The sequence below is a fragment of the Lepisosteus platostomus genome, chromosome 1, assembly GCF_059453375.1.
Source record: "Lepisosteus platostomus isolate fLepPlt1 chromosome 1, fLepPlt1.hap1, whole genome shotgun sequence".
Lineage (NCBI taxonomy): Eukaryota > Metazoa > Chordata > Actinopteri > Semionotiformes > Lepisosteidae > Lepisosteus > Lepisosteus platostomus.
This window is the reverse complement of record NC_142611.1, coordinates 40,929,426-40,955,892: the sequence shown is the minus strand read 5'-3', so window position 1 is coordinate 40,955,892 and position 26,467 is coordinate 40,929,426. Positions and strand designations below refer to the sequence as shown.

Here is a 26,467-nt window from a genome sequence, read left to right as displayed (position 1 = left end):
TTTATTGAATTACTTTTAATATTTTCATCAAGAAAATACTTTCAATTCATCTTAACATTTTGACTATGATGAATTCTCAAGAAAGGCAGGCATAGTTATGCATTTTTATTTTCCAAAAATGGTAGAAGAAAATAAGTTGTATAGTTTATAATAACATGAGTCTATATTTGGATGTACAATGAAGACTTTTAAGAAACATTAAGATATTTCATTGCTCCAGTTCATTATCGTTCTGCAGAGTTTTCATAGCTAATCCCCAGAGAGTAACACTAGAGAAAAAAGGTCCTTCATTATTTCTGTATGAAGTGGAATTTGTACGATTCCCTAAAGGAAGACTACAGTGATTTTCAAGATTCGTTAGGGATGGACGGATCATGGATGCACTGGGTGTCTCCTCACTATTCGAACTGTTTTCCTCAGTGTAAGTAAATGAATCATGTGGTACCGGAGTCTTTGGCAGTTTAATGGAGTCTGGACACAATTTCTCTTGCTGAGCAAGTAGGTGGTTAGGCACCATGGAGCGGAGCTCTGAGAAAGAAGCTGAGGAGCTGGGAGTAAATTCAACATTAGAGGGTGGATCACTTGGGGAAGGTGGGAGCTTGTCTTGTGCGGGCATTAGGGTAGAAAATGAATCAGAATCCTGCGATTTCTGGCACATGGGGTCAAGGAATTGGCTTTCCATTGACCCAGATATCTCCTCGGCCACCTGGCTGTCTTGGCCGGTCTTGTAGTGCATGGTCCTGTGTCTCCTCAGCACAGCCGAGCGAGTGAAGCACTTGCCGCAGGTGTCGCAGGTGTAGGGCCTCTCACCTGTGTGCGTTCTGACATGTCTCCGTAAGTCTCCGGAGCCCGCAAAACTCTTCCCTGAAAAACCAGATCTGCACACTGTAATTTGTATCCTGTATTGTACATTTAGTGTAGTTCTACAAAAATGGGGGAAGAGAAATACCAGTGACGGGCAATTTCTGCAGGTGAAAAGGAGAAGCCTAAGTAAATTACACAAAAAACTTTTTTCAGGACTAAACAATAGAATGAAACACCTTGTAACTGCAAACACCTTGTAACTTGTGAATTTTAATCCACTAAATGAAATCAGTGCAACACTCAACCTACCACATGTTTGGCAGGTGTAGGGTCTTTCTCCAGTGTGCCTGATCCTGTGTTTCAGAAGCTTCCTATGCATGTTAAATGACTTCCCACACTGGTCACAGGTGAAAACCTTGTCCGTGGTATGCGTCTTCTTGTGTTCCTTCAGGTTACTGAAATTACTAAATCCTGTGTATAGACAGCAAGCAGAAAGCATTTCTTTAAACCCGACACAAGTGCTATTCAGCAATTACAATTACTGTGCTTGTGTATTGAATAAGTGATGGAGAACACACCCACTAACATGGCAAACAGAAATGCAATGGCTTTGTTAATTCATTCAAACAAGTATGTTGTACTAAAGATGAAATTATGTATCAGAGTGATACACATAGCATAGAAATTCATTCTGCACTTATCCAAAGCAGACAACGTCTTTATTCATGACTTACTGTAGCTCCATTAATACAATTAGTACTGCAAGTAGAATATTTGTCTCAAATTAATGCAAACCTTGCTTCTACTTCAGTGTTTCCCAACCCTGGTCTTGGATGAACACAATTTCTCTACGGTGATAGAGGACAGATACTCAGGAGTGGTCTCTTTGTAGCATAAAAATCCTAATTTAAGGGTACTGTTTCATACAACTTCTGAATATAGAAAGATGTTGACTGAACGGCTCTCAGTTGATCATTTGATGATTTGGTGAGAATGACACTATCAAACTCCTACATGTGAGGCAAACCACAAAAAGGATGGCAGTTCTAAAACTAACGTTTGTACAGGGTTGATACCAATTACAGATTCTATTTGGCCATTTAAGAGATGAAATTAAATTTACAAATATGTCCTCAAAAGTAAACTGAAATTAATTAGCTGACGATTAAGACCTTGGCTGGAGCTAAAACCAGAAGATACAGATACTTATTTATCTATCCATAATTTGCACTTATCTAACCAAAATGCCATTATGTATAATTATGTTCCTGGTATTGTCTGTAGTAATAAATGTCAAGAGATTTCCAAGAAATTACATTAGGAAAGGCACTGTAATTCCTTCATCTGATATTTTTGTAGAACTGCACAATTTATTGGTTTGCTTGCATTGCATCTGATTTACTACTTTCTAAAAATATAGATATCCATATATACCAGATTCTTTTGAGCCTACACAAAAGGGGAAATAGTACAAGCTCACACATGGGTTTTTTCAGTCCAGATCAATGCCAAATTACAGAAACAGTTTTTGACAGGGATACTATGACTGTGATTGTATCCATTCTTGTACTAAACTGTAGTGCTGCCTTTGGCATTGCTGATCATACAGATTAGATCAGAGATGCATGAAGATATTACTGTGAACTGCTTTGATGAGGTTTAAATATTGAACTGACAGAAAAGAGTCTGTTCAAATTGGTCATAGTTCTTACTCTACAAAGTAGTCACAAGGCTCCGTTCTTGGTCCAGTTATTTTTAACATCTATGATGCCATTAGTTCACAATCTGCACAGGAATTAGATTTTGTGTTTGTGCTGATGACGCCCAAATACTGTAGATGTTTGCATGAATCCTGACATTAATCAAGCACTGTCTGCACACTCTGCACACTGTCACACTCTTATTATTATGAAATGAAAGCAAAACTCTGCAAATCTGTTTTCCTTAGATGACTAATGATGGTGCTGGAATCAGTCCACATTCCAAAGCCCTGTTCTGCAAATTTCACCCTAACCTTGGCGACTCTCAGCCACTTGTGCACCAGTGCTTGGGGGAACTCAGTTTCATTCTGCTAGTGACATGACCCTGCCTCAATCCTGCGATTCCTGCATTATAGGGGCCTTTACTGGCTGAACCACCCTGGAGGCCTGCCTAAATATAACTACAGTACAACTGAAATGCATTAGCACATCTCAACTATTTTAGATCCCTTGCCCTGCCTCCATATAGGTTTTAGAGTAAAATTCAAATGAATGCTGCTCACCTTTTAAGAGATGGAACGGTTTGGCTTCAGTACTTCAGTAAATTGTTAACTCTCTATAAAGCTACATATTGTTCACTTACTCTGATCTCCTTTCAGTTCACAAAACAAAGCTGCAAATACTGGGAGACTGGGTTTCTGTGCTGTTGCCTCAAAACTCTAGAATAATCTCCCTACCCATTTCATATCTTGGCAAACATTTTCAAATCCTGTCTTAAAACACACTTCTATATTCATGATTAATTTATTTTAGAATTAAACATTTACATTTAGTGTGTATTTTATTTAAAAGCTCTTTGAGATGTATCGTGAAAGGTACTATACAAAATAAAGATTATTTGATTTGTCTTTCAGCAGTGAGAGAAGAAACTGCAAATGCAGTTGCTCTGTCTTTTCTTGCAAAATACTGAGACGATACAGAAACAATTAACTTACCTCGACCACACATATCACAAAGATGCGGTTTTTCTCCTGTATGAATCACAATGTGCCGTTGAACATCACCGGAGGCAGCAAAACTGTAAAGAAAAATAGAAACAATCTCATCCATGATAGTTAAACTGTAAATCGAGGGAAAGTTACATTTTTCATGCCCAATCCTGAACAGAGAACCAAAAAAACTAACACTAATTCATAACTGAAGGCAAGTAATACATCTTATAGTACACAAAACCTATACATTTCAGAATATGCAACTTAAAGGTCCTTAAGTTTTTTTAAACAATATTCAAGGCATTATCCATTAAATGATACAAACATAACAAATACATTTTATGCATATTGCACATCTAAATCCTCATTTAGAGTACTGTGCACAATTCTGACAAAAGACAAACCTGCTATTAAATCAATTCAAAGAAAAAGATTGAAGTACATTCCAGGACTCGGAGGACTGTCCTACACTTCCAAGTATATAGAACTGAAGTTCTTTTAAGTTTTGAATGGAACATTTTTCTGTTCCTCTTCATTTAAATAATGCCCTTCCTAAAGAAAATATTTAAATAATTCTCCCAATTCTTCCCCCCCAATAAAGTGCTGTTTTACAATTGCTAAATGTATCAAACGTGTATGTGGAATAGACTAAATACAGTAGCTTTATAATTAATTTATAATTAAATACCATCTTTATAATTAAATGTAATCAATTGGCTTCACTAAAAAAAGGCACTTTTAAAGAAAAATGTTTTTGTATTAAAGATAATACTTCATCAAATGCTTATGATGCTTACTATGCCTTATGTGCAATGGTCAGTATCAAGCATCAACATCTTCCCATGTGTAAGCTACTTTCAGTATTGTATAATGAAAGAAACAACAGATTTTACCTTTTTCCACAGATTTCACAGATATAGGGCTTTTCACCTGAGTGTCGCCGTAAGTGAGTCTGTAGATTACCTGCCTGGTTCATTCAGATACAAAAGTGGAACAGTGATCAAACTGAACTTCATTCTGATTTACTTTATTTAAAAATTCTAAGAAATTTCACCCCACACATTTCCCAGATGGTTTAAAAAGACAGTAGCTAATCAGAAAGCAAAAGGAATATTTATGTTCCCTCCTTTTTGCAATTTTGGTCAGCTTTTTCTTCAATTGCTATCCCCTTTCTCCATCTACTGTTCACTGTTTTTGTAAGAGAACATATTAGACACTGGGCAACTGAGAAATAAATATGGCCCTTCCAAGGAAATAATGACTATATAGTGCTCTACAATCAAGGACGTATCACACTGAAAGTAGCTTACCTGTGAAAAGTTTTTCCCACAGATGTTGCACTGAAAAGGTTTCTCACCTGTTAATAGAAACAATACATCACCTAATTTTAACATTTCACCCATGAACTCTTACAGCACAGTTTAATTGATCACAATATTAAACACTGCTGTGGTGGAAAGCTCTGAAACGCTGCACAATGTGAAGCACACAGGGAGTTTGGCGCACTGGCAAGCCTGATGGGATATCTTATTGGGAATGGATCACTCATAAGCACACATTCTTGCCTTACTATTCGAAACATGCATGGTTGGTTGCAGACAAACTTCATAAAAATTATGCAATTTATCACTCATAGAACACAAGTGTTTTTTTAACTCCACAACCCAGCTTTAACCCTGTAGTTTAGACAAGAGAATTCAATGATTAAAAACATCAGGTTATCACAGACATCTCTCACTGATTTGGCTACACTGAAGTTAAAGACTTCCACAGTTACAAAATATTCCAGTGCAAGCTGTAGTTTAAGGACTGGTTAATCCATCCATTAATTAGCAAACAGAGTTTCCTGGTGATGGTTACAGCAATCGGAAGCCTATACCAGAAACCTTAATTAATTAAGAATTAATCTTAATCTTTAATGTCAGTGTGGAGTCACACATAAAATCATCTGAAACTAGGCCTTTTGATTTGTGTGCCATGCCAACTACACTATACTGTAGTTTAAAGAAGTTCAGTGTTATGAAGTAGGTTTAAGTCTACATTAAAGATAAAAAACTGATCCCATCGTAGTCTTCAAAGCTTAACAAAACCCCACATAAAACACCCTAAAGCATCATGTTTAATTCCTTACATTCAAAGAAAGCAAGATTAAAAGGTTGACAATATTCCACAATACAGACTTTGACAAAGCCTTGGGCGAGAAAATGTTTTGATTTTAGAGTCAAATGAAAACTCCCTCCCCTCACTCAAAATGCTTATACTGAGCTTTTGAAACAGTAGACATTTTACTATGATACACTAGTGAGTGTAACATAATATATTCTTCATAAATGTCATGCATGGATGGGTGCTTTGAAAATCCTCGAGTCCAATACGAAAAGCATGCATTTATTTTTCCATAAGTCTATGAGATTATGATATATATAAACTTCAAAGAGCATGATTCATTTAAACAGAAAAGACCTAATATTTTTTGTGAAAATGTAGCATTCTATGACTTTGTGACATGAGGTAAAAGAATATCAAATTATGCTCAGCTTTCATATGAACTAAAATAAACAACCAAACAAAAAAACTGTTCTAGCAGCTACCATAAATATTTTTATCTCTAAGTTAACTGTCAAGCAGGAACAAAATATTTTCTGTAGATAAATAAGCTTCAGAATAACTTGAATGTATCAATAGCAGGGAGAAGAGCTTCTGCAGCTTATGAAGTTCATATGATAACAATCAACATGAAAGCGCACAAACACTTGATTTATAGTGTATTGAAAAGCACTTTTACAAAAAAAATGTAGTCATTATCATAAAATGTACATGTACCTGTACAGCTACTACTAACTACTATAATCATAACATTATAAGATGGTACCATTCATTTTTAACAAATCGCACACAGTACAGTATGTCAGGGTCAACAAAACTCTTTCCGAGTCACGATCTATTAGCACAGGTGCCCCTCAGGGCTGTGTGAGCTCTCCAGTTCTGTTCACACTTTATACAAACGATTGTACAAGCAGTAGTCAAAGCAACTTCATTTTCAAATTCTCAGATGATACAGCTGTTCTTGGCTTAATGCATAGATGTAGCAGCTCATCTGTATACATGTCAGAAATCCAAAGATTTGTGCAATGGTGTGACACCAATAGCCTTAATTTGAATGCAAAAAACCCAAAAGAAATAGTTTTCAATCCCAGAACAGTTGGTGATCACTCACAGGTGGTAATCCACAACGAATTTATCACTTAGGTTTATTCATATAAGTACTTAGGTGTACACATAGACCGAAACCTGTGCTGGACTACTCATGTTGACGGTGTTTGCTCCAAAGTTCTGTAGCTCTTATATTTCCTGCGAAGTCTAAGAGTGTTTGGGGTTTGACAGGAAGTAATGCTACTCTTCTGCCGTGCTGTAATCGAGAGCATTATCACGTATGGTATTTCAGTGTGGTTTGGTCAGCTATCAGTTCATTTTAAATCGCAAATTACTCGCCTCATCCAGACAGCCTTGAAGGTCATGGGAGTGAAACAGCACCATTCCCAGCAGACAATCAGCAGAAAAATCCATAATCAAGCAGGCAGGAAAAAATTCTATCAGATCCTTCCCACATCCTCAACTCTAGCAAATGTTTTAGGGTTCCCAAATGTAAGTCGAGCAAATACAAACATTCCTTTGCTCCACTCTCCATTAAAGCTGTCAATGCAAATGTCAAGAATAAACACAATTTTGACTTTTATAACTCACGTGAGTGCAATATGTTTTGTGATGTGTTATAAATGTTACATGTTGTTATGTGTTATACTGTACATGTGCAATAGAATGATGTGCAATGTTTTTCTTTCTTATTTTTTGTAATAGTATAATGTGTAATGTTTTTCTTCTCTTTTTTTGCATTCTATTTAAATGTACAGTAGTGCTGGGTGTCCATAAATAATTCCCACAATAAAATTATAAAAATCAAGATGTGATTTGCTTGGACTTTTAGTAATCTAGTTTTTGACCATTGAACAGGTCAACATAGTTCCAACTTCTTTATATGTTATAGAAATTATGTAAAAAATGCACATAATATATATGTTCCTTTGAATCACAGATCATGTATTTTGAATATTTTATGTTTTAAATAAGTCTGTATTAAATGTTTTGTGGTACTTTTTTTCCAGTAATGGAAAAAAAAAAAACAGTAATGCAAGTTCATCAAGATGAGTCATTTCTCATCCCCCCCCAGAAGCCTGGCATGCTAGAGTTTCCCTGCTGACATTCCAGAAATCTTTTCATCTTCTGAAAAGCACACATCACTGAATAAATAAACACAAAGACCAAACACCAACCTCTATCCTTCGCACTGCAGCCTTTCTGCAATCACACAAAATACACAGTACACCTTTCTATTCCTGACAAGATAAAGGGTCCCTTTTCATTTACTCTTCTACTTTGAATGTACCAGATGACATTTTCCTCAGATCTCACCAGTCCAAATCCTAACACATTACAATGACACTAGCACCTTGCATTTAAAGAGGACATGACCAGATTTGGGGTGGTATGGTGGGCCTTGCAGCACTGGAGCCCTGGGTTCAATTCCTGAGGTGCTGTCCAGGTGGAGATAGTTGTGCGCATTACATTTGTATGGGGTTCCTCCCACAGTCCAAAGACATACTGGTTGGTTAACTGGCTTATGGGAAAATTGGCCCTGAGCTGGTGTGAGTGTGTGCATGTTCGTGATTGTGTGTGTGTTGCTGTGGACTGGCGACCTGTCCGGGATGTATCCTGCCTTGTGCCTCTTGCTTGCCAGGAAAGGCTCTGACTGCCACCCAGCCCTGTACTGGATAAAGCAATTAGAAAATGGATAGATGGATAACCAGATTTGTGCCCGATAAAGTCCTGCTGTGTCCAGTGCCCATCTTCCCATTTAATCTCAATGGAAATTCACTTCCTTCTTGTCCCTTATAATTGAGCTTTTCTGTGCAGCTCACAAACAATAATCGCAATGAAACCCAGCAGTTCTGGCTACAAAGTTGCTACCGGGCTGCTTACTATTTTCCATATAAAGCAGACTCAGGGGCTATCAAGTTAGCTGACCCATTCAAACAACTGTATTGTTTAAAAAGTACACTGTAAAGAAATGAAAATTTGGTAAACTTCTAAATAAAATCAATTCTGCCTTTCACTTCTTGCTTGCTGGGACAGCCTCCGGCTTCCCTGCAACCCTGTATTGGATAAAGTGGGTAAGACTTCACCCTGGCAATATCTGAACAAATCAGGCGGAAAAGATATCATCAACATCAACAAGAGGGAATACAGTGTGTTCCTGGGATGTAAAACAGCCAGCACACCTCCCCTGCGAGCACCCAGTGGAATTATACTCCAAGTGCAAAGTGTTCCCCATTGTCCTATTTGTATTTGTATAACAACAGTTCACTTCTGCATGGAGCACGGTTCTCATGAGACAGTTGTCAGAAAAGGCCAACTTTAAAAGCACCTCGCCTGTCGGCGTGTACAGTTCATAAAGTTTCTGTAAAAAACAACAACAACAACAACAGAGCACCATTTGACGCCCAATTACCTGTGTGTGACCTCTTATGGAGCTCCAGATTGCTGGGATGTTTGAATGTCTTTCCGCACATCTCACAACAATATTGCTTCTGGTAGTTTTGGAGGTGGACAGCATCTGCCGTGCCAGCTGCCGGGTGGTGCTCAGGCTCGTCCAGCTGTGCGAGCGAGGCGCTTGGCAGCTGCAAACACGGCGCGGGGGCAGCTTCGCTTTCCTTTTCTGCGCTGTGGCTGTCAGTGGAATGGTCGTTAGCCCCCTTGCCCCCGGGCTCAGACTGATTTGTCTCTTTCGGGGCGCTGTCAGCTATCCCGTCCGGCTGTAAAACAGACTCCTCCAAAGCCTTCTGGGATCTCAGGTAGTCGTATTTCTTTAGGTACACCGCCTTTTTTGGTCGAACCTGCCTATTAATTGGAGAGCCCTCACCTGCAGAGCTCTGACTTGCATTGTGCTCCACTGCTGGAGACATGACAAAACTAGACCCCAAGGATCCTGCTGACTCAGACACACAATGTGCCGTGTTGACAGCTGACACAGGCATATCCACTGGAGGGTTTGTGTCTGTAACACTGGAAGAAAAGTGCTCCCCTACCACAGTACTATGAGGTGGATTTACAGCCCCATTCAGAGCTGCATTTTGTTTAAAATACTGTTTGCTGTAAAAGTTTCGCAGCTTATAACCATGACTCAACTGCTTATCTGGGATCACTGAAGCACCACTCAGTGGTTCAAAGGCCTGGGTTTGCAAATGTGTCTGTGGTCTTCTAGAAAGATCAATGTCTGTAGTGGCACACGCAGGTTTCTGAGCCTCAGAGGAGCCGTGCAACTCCATCTCAGGAGACAAACTGGCCCCAAGTATGCATTCAGTATCTGTTGCCAAAACACCTGGTAGTGAGAATGAGGAACTACCAGGGAGGCTTCCAGATGCTTCTATGGCTGGAGTGTATGGTTTCAGGAAATTATTGCACATATTGAGCACATTTGGTATTTGGAGACACTGAGCCATTTCTAACATTCCCTGCACATTGTCCTGGTTCAGATCAAGATGGGACGTATACATGAAATCCAGAATTTGCCCAATTCCTCCTACATCCTTAATGTCAAGATGAAAAACATCAGTTTTCTGACCGGGTGAGTTTTGAAATAAGGACCTGGAGAAAAAAACAACAACAACAACAACAAAAAATGTATTCATAAAGTTGGAATATTACTTAGCTTTTTTTAAAACCCGGGATTTAGAGTTTTTTTAAACATTTCATTCCAATTTAACAATGAAATTACCAACATATGCATAATACAAAGTGCTCAGCCATATATGTTCAGCACTACTGAATGTTTTAGCACTAGTAAACTTACCTAAAATATGAACTGAAGGCAGCCAAGACATTTTTGTGGGCCTTAAAACAGACTCCCTTGACAACCAGCATGCAGTCACACAGAAAGCCCTGGATACGCTGCTCTTGGAGCTGCTGAAGGAGGTAAGAGCTGTGACTGGACAGAGACTCCATGCTCAACCTTCATTCCATAGTTCAGACGTAGAACCAGGACCATTCTCATCAGGTTTCACATACATGACTAGGCTGTTGAGCAAAAAAACAAACTATGAGTGCACATACCCTGACAGTTACAATAATAAGGACAACTGTAGTAGAAGGAATAACAGTTCCTCTCATTTATATACAGATTTTCATCCCATACGAAACTAAAACACTTAACATACAAAAGGGGAACTACTTCATTCACCTCACCTGGGTGACGAGACCGCCATTTAAATCATAAGGAAACTATAAAAAAGCAATTCTTTTAACAAAGAAGCTTCTGAATGATTTAGAGGGAGCGTGTAGCCCGAGCTACAGTGGCCAAGTACGATATGAATCGAACGACTGTGTAGTATGCACCAGGGTGCAATGTGAGGGACATTGAAAGAAAAGGCACCGTTTCATCTTAATGGAGAGCACAAAATGTGAAATATCAGAAATCAAATACAGCTTCAAGATTTCAGCTGCAGCGAAATGGTTTTGCGTCTGTGACATCTGAAAGTGAAAGTGTCACAGCAGTTTTGGTTAATTTCACCGCACGTGTTCGGCCACTAAACAACACAACACACAGCCACACTTGACCCAAGTGTCTGCTCTCTTTCTGCCTACAGAAAACCACGCAAGCTACGGCGCATTTATCTCACTTCAGTATCCCCAGATATAAAAACTGAAGAGACCTGCCAAGACAAAAATAGGCCCAGGATAGAACAACCGGCAAATAAATTAGTGCTCAAATATATAAAACAGACAGTAAACCACACATATATCAGGTTCTATAGCACACTTACAGAACCCCAGAATAGGTTACATATTAGACAAAGCACAGTTTAATTCAGCGATATGTTTTAAAAAATACCTTCTTTCCCGTTTTGTTTGGATGATCAGTCACCACGTCCTCTTGAACCTTTTACCTCACTTCCGCAACAAACTGTGATCGAAATCGCCACCTAGCGGTTAGAGATAAAATAATGATGTGGGGATAAAAGGGTGTGTTGATTTTTGTTTTTTATTTTGGTTAGATACTATTGATTTAAGGGAGTGGTCCAAAGTAAATTATGCACTTTCAAAATAGTAAAGGCACTCCCTTTAGTGGCTTTAAAACCTATCACGAATACGGATTTTTCACTGTTCTGTGCCCGAGCTAAGTCTGTTGTTAGGGTGCCCTTCTGATTTTTTTAAGTTTAAACTGTTAAAAACACCAAGCCCTCATTTTCTAGTATAATGAATATAAGCAATTAACACAGTTTTGCGGGTCATGTGAACTCAGGAGGACACAATTTTTCCAATTCCACTCTACACGAATCCTGAATGGCAAGTCTGGAATCCTCTTCCTGGAAATACCATTTTAAGAACAAAAGAGTTTTGCCACTGAGCGACTTTCTGTTTAATATATTTCCGGAAAACGTATATTATCAAAGGGATTTAGGTTTTGCCCGCGATAATTATTCAGTATATACAATATGACAATAACCCATTATCGTTTTTCGTCTGTTTTTTTAAACTTTGTTGAAAGTTTATTTTGTACATTCTTATTGCCACATGAACGTATTACACTAATATTGTGTCAATACTATAAGAATAGGTAAAAATTTCGATTTATTCTTCGACCGATATCAACAAGATTATATTCAAAACTAATCCAGAGCACTTTTGGGAACATCAATTTTCAATTTGGGTGCGGTGTTCCCACGGAATGTAAATAGTGTAACACTGCTTATCCGGAACACGTGAAGTTGCTCTAGGTATGTTCAAGTGATCTGTAAATTCGGACGTTTAAAACAGTAAATGATTATGTAGTTTTAATTTCCTATACATGTCCACGAACGGTTTAATTAAAGTAAAAATATCAACATTGCAGTACTGTGTTTTCACTAGGCAATCTTAAAAACAGAGAATTTACAATTTAAGATTTTTCATTTACCCTAGTCGCTGTCACGTGTTTTTTTTTTTGGTTCCAGGGTCGCAAAGATCTGATTGGGGAATATTATTTTTGTGTTCCAAATTCGAAGTATTTCAGGATGGTTTTCTTCACCTGCAATGCATGTGGAGAATCATTAAAGAGGGCACAAGTAGATAAACACCTGAATATTTGTCGGCACTGTCAGTGTTTGTCGTGTATTGACTGTGGTAAGGATTTCTGGTGAGTATCTTTTAAGGTCCGAAATATGTTACTTTACATGTCCCAGATTCGTTTTTTTCTTTTTCTGCTGGAAGGGTGGAATTAATGTAGTTTGCAGTGTGTGTGCGCGCGGAACGTTGCCTTCGTTAAGGATCACTCATTGAAAGCCACTAAATAACAAATCGAAGTTACTTTTTATTTTATAATCCGCATAAAATAGGTTTACAATAATTGTATTTCATCCTAATTAATTGAGAACGAAAAAAATAATACCGCTTACTATCAAGAGGAAGCCGTTTGGTTGCTAACGGTTAAGTGATCTAGGGATCTCATCCACATGTTTCTTGAAAAAATCCAGGTTTGTTCCTACTCGTTGTTGAAGTGACTCCTGTTCTCAGTTTTAAATGAACTTCTGCATACTTTTCACTTGTTACCTTTGGTTTATGGTTAAATGTTTTCAAATTACTTTGTTAACGCCTTAGAGAATTTCCAATATCAGAACCAAGTTTCCCTTTTTCCTTTATTTTATCCAAGACTAAAAAGAAACAGCTGTTCTTTTGGCAGTACATTCATTCACTTAAAAGAATCAGACTCCTCTTTGAAATGAGCAGCAATATTAATTTTTCTATTCTGGTAAACAAAATTGTATGTGATATGCTGAATGTCTTACTAGTGCATTGTACAATTTTAATATAAAACCCCTTGAATTCATTTAATTTTAATAAGATGATTTTAGTTATGTAACCTAGCATTGTTTGTTTTTTTACTGTTTCCCTACATTGGTTTGATGAGTCTTGTATACACAAAACCTGTCATACAAGACTCTATCCCGTTTAATTCTGTATTAATATTTCTACCTTATAAATATTTGAAATATTAACAGTATCCTTGTAGGAAATGCTAATCTTCAACACATTTCATGGATTGTAATGCAATTGTTGTTGTTTTTTTGCTACAGGGGAGATGACTATAAAATGCACCTTAAATGCATCAGTGAAGATCAGAAATATGGAGGCAAAAGCTATGAAGCCAAGAGTAACAAGGGAGATGTGAAACAGCAGCAGTGGATTCAGGTAGATCAGTGTTGTCACTTCTTCAGGACTACATCAGACTTCCCGGTATTTGTTCATAGGGCATGAAAGTCTGCTGCAACCTAATTTTATCATCATGATAGATTTGATGTATATTGTCTCTTGAAAATTTTGTACTATCATAGATAAATGTTTTATAAAACTGTAAATCACAAGTCTGTTTTTATATTTCAAATTAAGTATTTTTTGTCACTAGGCGGGTGAGAAAAAGAATCATTGATGTCTTTTATTATAGAATAAAACACTAAACTAAGTGTTTTGTTTTAGAAAACAGAGCAGTATAAAATCTATGTGCTCTGTAATTTAGTATTCTGTTTTTAATTGTAAACCTAAAACCCGTCTTCTTACTGTGGTCTATGTCTGAGTGTATTATGGATTGTTTTGTGTGTTCTTGTTTGTATTTTTATCATTATGTACGGCATCTTTGGGTTTGGACTGAATCTGAAGAATTGTAAACAAATGTCATTATCATTCAGGTTATGTGAAATTAAAAAGTTTTAGCATTTTGACATTTTTTAACTGGATATTGTTTTCCCTGAAAGTTTAATAATGTAAAATATTTATGTGTTGGGATGCAGCTGTCCTGCACATTTGTTTTATTTTTTTAAGGTTGAATGGGCAATTATTTTTTTTAATAAAAAAAAACAAGTTGAATTGCACTGACCCCTGTATCCACATGGACAAAAAATAGGCCCCCTGTTGCTATTCAACTTTTGACACATTACAACGACATGGAGTACTGATTGACAGTAATGTATACACATCTCTGCCATCACCCCAGACCTACCAGCATCCAGGAAATCACTGTGGTTGCTTTTTAACTGGGAGCTAAGAGAGTTCTGGCTGAGCAGTCTAAACCCTCTATTGCCACCATCTGGTCAATCCTGGTCAGCATTAAGCAATTGGTTCAAGCACAGCCTGTGGTTGGAATGAGCACTATTACCTTGTTGAGCCACTCAAGGGGCCCATTCAGCACGTTTTCCAACCGTCTTTGAGCAATTATTTGCTAAACTTGGAAAAAATGATTTCAAATAATTTCAGCATGTGAATTTAGGGAAAATGGAAAGTGCTTTTGGGACTCAAGGGTGAGTGTTCAAAGCCTCTTTTGTAATGTTAGTATTGTTTCTCATGATGTTTTACTTTTCATATCGTTCAGGCTCCTGAATGTTTTGCTGTTCACAATTTTTACACGGTTATCGTAAATATTCTCACGAGAAATAACTGCTTGTAATATTTATGAGAATAATCTGTTGTAGAAAATCCATGAAGCAGTGAATAAACCAGGAATCAGTCCAAAATTACGTGAGGTGCTGTCCCAAGTGAGCTCCTACGACAATGTTCCAAGAAAAAAAGGAAAGTTTCAGGTAAGTGAACTGGTTTGCTTCTCTCTTATCCCAAATGTGATATTATGATATTATGTGATATTATGCTGTGCTTTAACAGGCATTAGTTTCCACTAGCACTTTACAAAGTAAAACACTCAAAAGTAAGATTCTGTGTGTCTTTATTATGAGAAGTAAAGTATAGATATATGCATTTTGGATATTGATAATGTTTTGGCATCATTTAGATTGACTGTGATGAGTGCGAGTGAATTTTGACTATTGCATGAACACTACATTACCACATTAGGGAGTTAACATTCGACAGTTGGGGAAAAAAAGAAGAAACGGCAAAATGTCACTTAATAAGAAAGATTTTCTTAGGTTCCATTGAGTTGTTTTAAGTTAGATGTCGGCAAGTGGAAAGATGTTAACTATGTGCTAATTGTTGTAAATTTGAGACCAGTCAGTGGAGGGTTTCAAGTATGATGGAGTCTGGGTAGGAGTGTATAGTCACCACAGAGCTCCAATTGTACTGATTGATGGCAGCCTCATTGTATAGTGCTGTGTTTATTATGTACTGTGATTTCTCTTGCTGGCCTTTTTCTTGGCTCATCCCAGTGTGTTTTTTTGTGTTATACCGCATGCCCTCAGGCTGCACAAAAAGCAACAGCTTTGCTGTGCGGTGAGAATCTTTACAGTTATGCCATAGACGTCCTACTTGCCAGGCCTTAGCCAAAATGAGCGTTGGATGAGCTGGATTGACGTATGACATCTAGATCTTGGAGACCAGTAAACAGGCCCAAGTTTCCCATGCTTTACGGAAGGAATTAATGAGAATCCTAAAGGACTGCACCTGCAACCGGGGGGGCATATATCACAGATAAAATACCTATTCACCCACTACCTGGGTTACCTACGGGTTTGGTTCCTCAAATCTTTATGTAGCCCGAGTCTTGCATAAGTCGGAAGCAACACTTTCCTGGCAATTGGGTGAACAATAAAGAATTACCAGCGATCCTTCCTTATTTTTCCCTAGCTGTGTTGGGAAGTGAGGAAGGAGGTACAGGAGAGCAGAGCTGCAGACTCACCAGGGTTTATTGTCCTGTAATGGTTAACAGGTGTGTGCGTGCTGATCATGGAGGGGGTAGAGAGCAAGAGAGAGAGAGTAGCAGCAGCTGGCAGTCCATGATTAAGAGAGAAAGAAAGGATACTTTCCCCCTTTATCCAGGGAGAAACAGTTTGGTGCAGTTGCTATAAATCATTTTGTAATTGTCCTAATAACTTTATGAATTTGTTGTAGTTATAACTTGCAAGTTTATTTTGATATCTGGTATGCATCGGAGCTGGAATTTTGGGCAGAAATGTAGCTAAGGATGGCTGCCTGCATCTCCACTGCATTTGCTCAGCTACAGTTGATGCACTGCCTTTAAAGACAAGTGGGTTTCTAAAAGCCTTCGCTGTTATGCATAGCTATTGTCACCAGGTTTTTGTTTTTAATAGAGGTGCTTACTTGTCATGTGACAGTTGAATTCTAAATTCATATGATGTTTTGGGTTTAGGAACAGAAAGAATTAGCCTAAGAAGAAATTTTTAATTGCTGAAAGTTCCTTAACATGTGGTTTGGTTGTAACTCAAAATCTCTTTTAAAAACGTGAGCTCTGATGGTGTCTTTAAGTCCATGTTGAGCTCCATGAACACAAGTTTGAACCTGAAATATGTCATTAACTGATTTTATCTGGATCTCCCATGCAGCAGTGTGCAGTCGACTGAGCACTGCCAATTGTAAAATGGGATTAGTTGTCCAGGGTTTTCTAGATCTCAGTTTTCAGCCACATGGTAAATGGGTACCTGGAATTATGCAGTACCCGTTGCTGCTGGTGAGTGATGTCTTTTTAGTCACCTCCTACTCAGGGCTGCTGTGTGTGTGTCACATGATTAATATTGTAGAAACCAAGAGATTTGAGCCTGAGGTGTCCGTTCGCCAAGCTTTATTGTATGCATACGAGGAACAACAATAAGGATTATTGTTGTTGTTCAAAGGGGATATGGCTCTCCACAGCTTATATACACCCACCTATTCCTTTCTTTGAGGTACTTTCTCAAGGAACTCAAGGTCTGGGAGAGCAATTAAAATATTCCTTCCTTATTAAGGAGTTTTGTACAGAGGGGGAGAAGCATCTGTGCTCAAGCAAGCATGAAGGTTAGAGTTTAGCATGTGAATTCAGCAGGAGTTCACAGCTCCTACCACTATATAGGTACAGGGTAACATACAGATTCTGCTAGCAGACTCCATCAATATCACCGAGGCAGTTGGGACAGTTCCTTATAAGTGAATGATGAAAACAAGGAAACCTCTCCCAGCATTATTTGGAAACTTAGAAATTACTGGATAGGCAAAGCTTTTTAAGGGAAAAAAGACTGCTTTTACTTTAAACTGGGTTTAAAAAAAGTTTTGCAAATAGAAATTATCAGTAACCATGAGATAAACCATAATCATTTTGCCTGTATTCGTGAGAATGGTGAAAGATAATTTTGCTGCTCTAGCTAAACATGGCTTGTGATGAACATTAATTTATTTTACATTGTTTTTTGTAGTCTTTGTGCATGATTTTCAAAGCTTTTTAATCGCTTTCAGATTTTAAACAGTGCTCACTAAAATCTCTTTAATGATGGTTTTGTCTATACATTTAAGGAGTGTTTGAAATTTCTTATTATCCTTAAACAAATGCCTTATTTATTTCCTTTGGCATCATACTGTTGCAATTGCCATCCGCAATTCAAGACCTTGCATCTGCACCCTGTGTAAGGATACTTCTCTCTGGTTCAGCTGGAACTCATTTTCGCGTTTGATACATTAAACTGTACTGTTGCCAACCTGATGAGGTTCAGATGTACCCCAGCATCACTGGAAATGTCCTCAACTCAGATTGTTGAGTTGACATGCCCCTCAAAGTGGTCTAACGAAAACAGGACATCAGATGTAAAATTATGAAGTAATGTAATCTCAGTACTTGACCTTTGAATTGAAAGTGTAGTGTTGGCATCTTTTGATATGCATCTTACTATTGTAAATGTGTTTCTTTTTTATTCATAGGCTTTTACTTTATTTTCATTTTAGGAATGAAGCAGTGGAATAGTGTCTGTTGATTTTTGCATTTTATAGAAGTTACATTTTAAAGGAGTAGTTCATGTTTGTTGTTTTTCACTTTTTTTTTTAAAGCGCTTTCCCTGTAAAAATAGCTTGTGATAATTGAAGATAATTAGGCCAAAGTGGGCAGAGGAGCAGTATTAATAACACTCGGTCTTCAGTAGGTGAGTCATTATGTGTATGTGCAGTAATACTATAGCTGTACCTCACTACAGAGTTCCTCTCATTCAGCTCTTTCTAAGCTATTTGTACTGAAATGATTGGATAATCTAAGTAAATACAAAATTGCAAGAAATGAGGATATGGGATTCAGCTCTGTATCTGCAGCACTTTTGTCTTCTAGGTCACTTCTAGGTTTGAACAGATGTATCCTTTCTCTTCATTTCTTAATTTTAAGGATGTTTACAAAATGGTGCCTGTGGCAAAATATCCTCACTTTATTTTGTCATGCTGTATACATGCTTTTATTCTTATTCTCTTATTGCTCTTATTTTAGAGTTGGGACTGAACTGACTACGCTTATTCCAAAAGAACAGAATAACATCTTTGCACAATTTCAATCGCAATATTACACAAAAAATTATTGTTGTTCTGTAATCAGTCCCGAGAGGAGCCACAGGCAACATTCCAGGGTTTAAAACAATGTCCTGTGAAGGCAGTCTTAAATAACTGAATCTTTTTAGTCTTAAATGGAGAAGTAACCTTATAAGGTAGATTAACAGATTAGCATCCTCTCTTTTTAACATTTCTTTTATTGATTGTACCTGTTACATACTGGACAAGACAGGATTCTTTACAATTAAATAATTGATTGGGCAACAGAATTATTCCCACAGTGTCACCTGTTTTCAGTAATATGCTGCTAAATAGAATGTTTTGAGGGGAAATAGTACATAGGAAACATAAGATACATTTTAACTTACTTTGTTACAATGTTTGTGTTTTATTAAGAGTAAGCTTTCTATTGACTTTGCAAAATTGATGCAATTCTACCTTGATCATTCATACCTTTTTATGAATCAAAAGGTGAATCTTTAGATTTGTATAACCAGGTAAATCTTTAGATTTATATAAGCTACTCAGATACATATTTTTCAGATATTTACAGTGGTCAATGTTTTTTGTTTTGCTTTGCATTAAAATTTAGGTTTAACAGGCCTAACAGAGTCAGTTTATGTTGTGAATTGTGTTCCCATGTGTAAATTTCACTCCAAGCTTGTTTTAAATTGAGAGTTAAGTTGAGCATCTGCCGTGATTCATTCAACAGTTGAGCACAACAGTAATGGAGATATATGTGGCAGGTTTCCTTTTGCCTCTCTCTCTACAGTACATTGTCACCCAGCCATTAAAATATTACAATAAGGGCCTTTAACTTTCTTAGACTCAGTGACAACGACCACCCTTGTTGCTGGCTTAATGCCAAGAAGTCTTCACTTCTTGTGTGTTGATTAGAATCTGGTTGGCTGTTTTTCAAGTAATAATGAAATTGCAGGAAACTGAGCTTTAAGTAGTCAGCACTTTGTAATTTGACATGTTTTGCATACCTGTGGAGTCTTTTTAAAATATTTCTTGGGGACAAGTTTATTTTGTTGGATTAAACTGATGTAATCTGTGTTCCTCAAAATATACAGCATGAAGCTTCAAGGCAGTGTTGGCAATGGTAGTGTAAACTGTCTGTCCTTAATTGTGCAAACCTTCTCTTTTTTTTTAAGTATAACAGTGATCTTAAAAACTTGAAATAGTAAGAATTAAGATGATTAAATGTTTGCAACCAAGTATAGCAGGGCTTTTGTTGTTTGACCTGACAGTAAAATTACTAAGATTTGTTTAATTTAAAATGTGTGTTTTATGGCCTTTATACTTTTTTTTTTTCTTTTTGGACTTTTTTGAAGAACTGGATGAAGAACAGTTTAAGGATCTCTAACACAACATTGTATGACCAAGTGTGGGAAATCTTTTCTGCAGCAACAAGCAATGTAAGTCTAAAAGGCAATGGTAGTGCTGTTAAAGTTTTTTACTTGATTATTTTTATTTGACATTTCATATGTTGATGATTATTTTTTTGTTGGAATAAGTGCAAATAATGATAGCATTTTATTATTCTCCACTGTGTTTTGTACGCACGGAATTTCATTTTCATTTTTGTATGCATCTGTTGTTGAACAGCAGAGCCAGTCTCAAGAGGGTATAAGCAGTCAGCCTGATGAGTGTGAGGATAAAGTACAGGCCTCTGTGACAAAGGACAGCACCAGTTCAAGCGACAAAAAGAAGAATAAACGAGAGCGGAAGGAGGAAAGACAGAAAAAGAGCAAAAAAGAAAAGAAAGTTTTGAGACTGGAAAAGCAAGAGGAGGAGGAAAATGACCAAGCTCTGAGGCTTGAGCCTAGAGGTGAAGACTCAGAAGAGGAGCTGGAGGGCAGACCTACTGAAAACCAGAGGGAGAAGAAGAAAGGAAAGCACAAGCTTGCTACACCTGTGGAGGTTAATGGAACAGAACATATCAAAGCTGGGGTTACCAGCAAAAAGTGCAAGAAACGCAAACATGACAACTTGGAAGGTAGATAATGGGGCGAAAAATTTTACACTTTTCCTTCATCTTGCATGGGACAGCTCTGAAGGTTAAGGCATTTTTAAGAGCAAGTCAAAACTAATGTTCATATTCCATAATTGATAACAGCTTGTTCGTTCTTAAAAAGCGCCATACCTTTGAAAGGTGTGCCTTGTAAGATAAAGTAATATATTTGTTTCATTGGTCAGTGAGGTATGTCATGCTGATAAGCTCTGATATGGAGAAACAACTTAAGTCGTCGTTTATACAATGAAATGCACACATATTGGGACAGTGAACTAATTTTTGTGTAGTATTTAAATTTGTATTTCACATCAAAAGGTGAATATTAAGAAAAAAATGCCCGCTTTTATTTCTAGACATATTTGTGCGTGCACGTTAAGCAATGTTAGCGCAAAATAAGTTTATTCCCCTCCCTTTTAAAGTCAGCATAAGTAAACTGAACTTTTGTGAAGTATTTGGTTACATATCTTTTACATGCAGTGACTGCTTCAAGTCTGCAACCCATTGACATCACCAGACTCTTAATATGCTCCTTTGAAATGCTTTGCCAAGCCTTAACTCTTTATTCTTCAAAAAGTAAAATCAGGAAACTTGGCCAATTTGGAAGTTTCCATGTGTTCTTCCTGATGAACTCCTTGGTAATGTGTGTGTGTAGTACGTTTTGGATCTTTCCCTTGCCACAGAGTGAAATGCAGCCCAGTGAGTCTGGAGACATGTTTTTGGATCTGGGCAGGCAATGTGTCTGTACACTTCAGATTTCTTTCTGCTGCTGCTATCAGTTATATCATCTAGAAAAAAGACCAGTGAGGTAGTTCCAAAGGAAGCCATGCATGTCCAAGCCATAATAGTAATCTTTGCTATCCTTCACAGATATGATTTGCATGTCCTCTTTCTCCCCTCTTTTGCTTTTGTCTCTTTGAAAAAGGTTTCTCTTTGTCTTATCTGTCCATAAAATGTTGTCACGGGACTATTGTGTCTCATGTTTGTACTTATTTGCAAGTTCTAGGTTTGCAGGTTACAGTGTAGCCGTTCTCCTATCAAAGTATTTTGTGCACAGTTAATTGAGATACAGTACTTTCACCCCTGCACTCTGGACACCGTCTGCAATCTCTTTGGTTATTTTATGTTTTCTGGTCTTAACTCTATTAATTTTTCTGTCATCAACTGTTTTTGTCTTCCTTGGATAATCTGGTTTATGCCGTTTGCTTACTCTACCAGTATTTTCTTTCTGTTTCAATATATTCCATGTCGTTGCTTTTGCAATGCCCAGTCTCTCCACAGTGGTTCTATCTGCATTTTTCTTTGCTCTCATCTTCACAATTGCTTGCTTTTTCATCACACACATTTCTTTAGTCTCCATCTTGGTTTATGCAGACCCAAAAAGTAAGCTCCAAAGTCTGGAATTAAAGATATCCTTTTTTCTGTTTTTACAATGAATGTAACATGGATCTGACTGGGTGGTACGGTGGTGCCATGGTTAGCATTGCTGCCTCGCAGTGCTGGGTCCCTGGGTTCAATTCTGGAGTTGGGGTGCTACAGTATCTGCATGGAATTTGTAAGTTCTCCCCAGGTTCACAAAGATTACCTCTGGGTGCTCCAGTTCTTTCCCACAGTCCAAAGACATACTGGTATGTTTATTGACTTCTGGGAAAATGAGCTCTGGTTTAAGTGTGTGTGCCGTGAGATAGACTGATGTCATTGTCAAGGGTGAACCCTGCCTTGCATCTGTTGCTTACCAGGATAGGCTCTGACTCCCTGTGACCCTGAATTGGATAAAGCTGGTAGAAAATGGAGGGATAGAACACCTGAGCAATTAGAAACACCTGTCAGCAAAATGTTTCAATACATATGCTCACATGAAATGGGAAGATTGAACACAACAAAGGAGATTGTTCTCAATCATAATAACCCTGAAACAAAAGCTGAAATTCTGTACTTCTGCCTCATGTTAATCTTTTAACATAATTTCATTAGTTCATGGCAGAAATATAATTTCACTTTACTGTCCCAATACGTATGATTTTCACTGTGTATGCAATCACTCTGTAGGAATTTCTGCTTTCAAGCATTGTAAATTGACTGTTCAACTTGCCATAATTTATAGACTTTAAACTTTTATGGAAATGATAAGCTCAGATATTGTAATACTGTAAATTATGCTAAGTATAGTCTTGGTTTGAGTGTTAGCTGAAGTGATGCTTCAGCAGAATATGGCCATGATTTAGTCCTGGATAACTTCCAGAACTGTAATTTAATGTCACCTAAGCACACCCTTTTTGGATAATTATTTCCCCAGTCATAACACAATTATTTTTTTCCTCATAGATAATCAAAAATCCAAGCAGATGAAGATGGAAACTGAAGACAATGCAGAGTGTGAGAATGAAAGTAAAGGTATGAACAGGAGATTTAAAATGATCTAACGAAGAATGTACAGCACTTGTTTTTTTAAGTGTAAAATAAACTATTTTTTTTAGCTTTCATTACAGTGTTTTACAGTTTAGATTCTAGTGGCTGCTTTAGTTAGTTTTGTAAAGCTGAATTGCTGAAATACATTATGTAGGGGAAAAAAATAATTCAAGCTATACTGAAGCAACTAAGAATTTGAAAAAATTTTGGCACTAGATGGCAGTGTAAGTACATTTTATAGCAAACCTTTTCCTTTTTCTGATTACCAAGTGCTTGGTCACAGAGACCTATTGCTATTTATTTCGAATGATTACAGATAAACTATGACAGTAGTGTGGCTAGGTTTTATTATTTCTGCCATTAGGTGAAACTCTTGCTAAGGAGGACTTTTTATGTTTTGTCTTATGCAACTGAATGTTTTGAGCTTCTTTTACAATTTTTGATTAATATTTCAAATGCAGGAGTCGGCAAATACTAAGATGACTGTCAATAATTACAAAAAATGATCAGTTTAACACAAAATGAACAATTTTAAACATTTAAGCTGAAAGGCTATCATCTATAAAATAATTCATTTGGTTCGGTGCAAGTGCAAGACAATTTTTTTTAAGTCAAATGCATTTTAAAAATCATTTTGTGGTACAGATCATCGTTGAGATTTTCTATGTGCTTCAAAGTTTACTATAGATTTTGTTAAATTAAACATAAAAGTAGCTCACTTCAATTGTATATGTAAATATATTTTTATTGGTGGTTAAGTTAGAAGACTAAAAAGTTTTTAATTTAAATATTTCTCAAGAGAATCTTTAGGTACATGATAGAATAGATATTGAGTAAATCTACTACAATAATTGTATAATTGTATTGGTAAAATTGTATTTTTTGTAATCAAGGAAATCATACAAACTACCTTTCCAATAAATACATGCAACTTTGTTTCCTTATTCCTTTTAGGCAAGTTTAATTGGAAAGGAACAATAAAAAGCATCTTAAAACAGAACCCTGAAGATGGCATTTCAGTTAAAAAACTGAGAAAGAAGGCAAGTTTATAATAATTTCTTATGCTTTTTTTCCTTCTGTGATTTTTGTCTCCTGCAGTTTATTATGAGTAAAGGTCTCCAGTTCTTCTAATCTTTTTAAATATAGCATTTTGACTTGATGTTGCTTTTTAATGCAATTCTTAAGGCAAAGTTTTAAATGTGTTAAATTATATTTCAACACAGGTCACTGCTACACACAGTTAAGTGATTATTAAATCCATTACATCATTAATCAAACAATCGAGATGTGAAAATCGGCTGTGGAGTAGAAAACCACAGAATTCGACTGCATCTTTTGAAATTGTAAAACATTTAAAAAAGACATTCCATTTGTGAATAAAAATGAAATCACTCTTAGGGAATAAAATACACATGACATTGGTCTTGCACAGTATTGCATAGCTGTGGCAAATAATTCTTGAAGTGTCATACAAGTCCATCTACTCACAAAATTCAAAGTGTCCAGAATTCATAATGTATTTCTTAACACGTTTGCTAAATTTGTACATTATGATAGAAAATGCTGTCAGCGTGTTTAGAAATTGATGATGGCACATTTCTTATTTCATTCATATGTTCATCATCTATTTATATCTTTTCAACCACAACACCATTGTACACTATTTTTAGCAATGTGCTATAAACTTTATAAACTATGTGCGGCTGCATTAGCAGTGGCTTTTATGGCGTAAGGATCAATACAACTATTGGAACCTAACCTCTTGTTCAGTTAATACATTTTCATAATACTTTTTTTATAGGTTTTAGCAGCATACTATGCTTTCAGTGGGGAAGGAAATCACAAATCTGAAGAAGAGCTGCTTTCCCTGTTCAAGAAGAAAATCGCCAACAACCCTAAGTTTAGAGTTTTGAAAGATAAAGTAACACTTGTAAAATAATTAGTTTATTTTTTAGTGTTGCAAAATTATACTTAATGTAAAATCTTAACTAGTCATCTACTTTAAATCTCTGCTTTACATCAGCTGTAAAATACGTTCCATATGTACTCTTGGATTATAAATACATTTTATTGAAAGCAGTTTTGAATTTAGGACTGAAGCTTTTGTATTTTTTGTGATATCTTTTATGTCTTAACTCTCTTACAGCATCTTATTCAACAGTTAACTAAAGGTTGTTCACCCCCTCTGCAGTTCTTACTGTCTTGTGGACGATACAGATGTTAATGAAATAAATATGTTTTTTTAAACACTTGGTGTTACTTTTGCATAAGAAGACAGATTCAATATATACAGGGAGAAAGACGTACATGTTTCCCTTTATATACTCTGTGCTGTAATGTGTAGTCAAAGATACCTGGAATTGAGGACATCACACTCAGTCTTTGGCTAACTAATGCGTGAATGATGTCATTTCAGAGTTTAGTATTAATAAAACTGCTTTTGTGTCATGGACATGTTGGAGGCTGGCCTACGTCAGTGTCTTGTTGCTTTCTATTTGGGGTGTTCACAGCAGCTTCTTATTTGGTACATTGTTACAGCCAGATGCAGTCTGTCAATGATGAGCAATGATCTGGAAGACAATGAGCCAAAGGTTGTAGGGTCCAGGTTTCAGGTTTGATCTAGACAGGAGATCTGCTCCTTGCTACATTGATCAAACACTGGGACTGCTCTTAATCATAACATGTCAGTTACCTGTTACAAAAAGATTTTGCTGCAGATATGCTTCATAGGCCATTTACCTGCTAAACCGATAAAAGCAGTTGTAGGTGATGTTTCTTTTGATTATCAGATAGTATCGAAAGATAGATACGTAGTGGTTTTCTGGAACGGGTATTTAATCACCGTTTTTTTGTTTTGCATATCCTTGCATACGGATAATGCAAGGTGCATGATTTCCTCAGAAAGACAATTTTATTTCATGTATTGTCATTGTTTACCTGCAAGCTGTCAATAAGAAATTAAAGTGTTAGCTATTTCCTATAATCCAATATAGACCTGAGCTAGGTGTGACTTGAAACCCCAAACTTGGTCCGGGATGTAGCTGAATTGAAAACAACATGCAGAATTAAAAAAGAAGTAAAAAAGACTAGATGCTCTTCAGGACATTTTGCTCTATCCAGCAAATTTGTGCTCTTTTAATACACGGATGCCATTCCATAGTGAGATTCGTTCTTCCAGAATAATGTCCGACAGTTTACTAGTTCCAGTTTTCTAAGTG

At 36.9% G+C, this 26,467-nt stretch overlaps 2 protein-coding genes across 4 annotated transcripts; one reads left to right on the top strand and one right to left on the bottom strand.

Moving 5' to 3' along the window:
- Positions 1-11,549, bottom strand: zbtb49 (zinc finger and BTB domain containing 49). The gene is made up of 8 exons (XM_088628647.1): positions 11,442-11,549; positions 10,404-10,627; positions 9,063-10,198; positions 4,807-4,853; positions 4,390-4,463; positions 3,500-3,582; positions 1,114-1,275; positions 1-864 (listed from the first exon to the last, which is right to left on the bottom strand). Exons 2-8 carry the CDS (start codon positions 10,553-10,555, stop codon positions 209-211), a joined length of 2,310 nt encoding a protein of 769 aa, XP_088484773.1. The 5' UTR covers positions 10,556-10,627; positions 11,442-11,549; the 3' UTR covers positions 1-208.
- A 682-nt stretch (positions 11,550-12,231) lies between these two features.
- On the top strand, positions 12,232-25,493 carry lyar (Ly1 antibody reactive homolog (mouse)). Of its 3 annotated transcripts, none has more exons than XM_088628671.1 (9): positions 12,232-12,327; positions 12,544-12,725; positions 13,663-13,777; positions 15,052-15,159; positions 20,161-20,244; positions 20,438-20,825; positions 23,166-23,234; positions 24,204-24,289; positions 25,051-25,493. In XM_088628671.1, exons 2-9 carry the CDS (start codon positions 12,604-12,606, stop codon positions 25,186-25,188), a joined length of 1,110 nt encoding a protein of 369 aa, XP_088484797.1. In that variant the 5' UTR covers positions 12,232-12,327; positions 12,544-12,603; the 3' UTR covers positions 25,189-25,493. The 3 variants fall into 3 exon arrangements, with proteins under 3 accessions (XP_088484797.1, XP_088484787.1, XP_088484802.1); XM_088628661.1 differs by having other exon boundaries at positions 20,435-20,825; XM_088628676.1 differs by lacking the exon at positions 12,544-12,725 and having other exon boundaries at positions 12,303-12,327; positions 20,435-20,825.
- The last annotated feature ends 974 nt before the right edge of the window (positions 25,494-26,467 follow it).

What these genes read in the sequence shown, in the direction of transcription:
- zbtb49 (XM_088628647.1), bottom strand. Translation starts at nt 10,555, where the DNA reads ATGGAGTCTCTGTCCAGTCACAGCTCTTACCTCCTTCAGCAGCTCCAA. An exon ending in CCATAAGAGGTCACACACAG is followed by an intron (nt 4,854 to 9,062) that starts GTAATTGGGCGT and finishes TTCTATTAACAG; the next exon opens with GTGAGAAACCTTTTCAGTGC. An exon ending in TTGTGATATGTGTGGTCGAG is followed by an intron (nt 1,276 to 3,499) that starts GTAAGTTAATTG and finishes GTCTATACACAG; the next exon opens with GATTTAGTAATTTCAGTAAC.
- lyar (XM_088628661.1), top strand. Translation starts at nt 12,604, where the DNA reads ATGGTTTTCTTCACCTGCAATGCATGTGGAGAATCATTAAAGAGGGCA. An exon ending in AACAGCAGCAGTGGATTCAG is followed by an intron (nt 13,778 to 15,051) that starts GTAGATCAGTGT and finishes AATCTGTTGTAG; the next exon opens with AAAATCCATGAAGCAGTGAA. An exon ending in TTTCTGCAGCAACAAGCAAT is followed by an intron (nt 20,245 to 20,434) that starts GTAAGTCTAAAA and finishes GTTGTTGAACAG; the next exon opens with CAGAGCCAGTCTCAAGAGGG.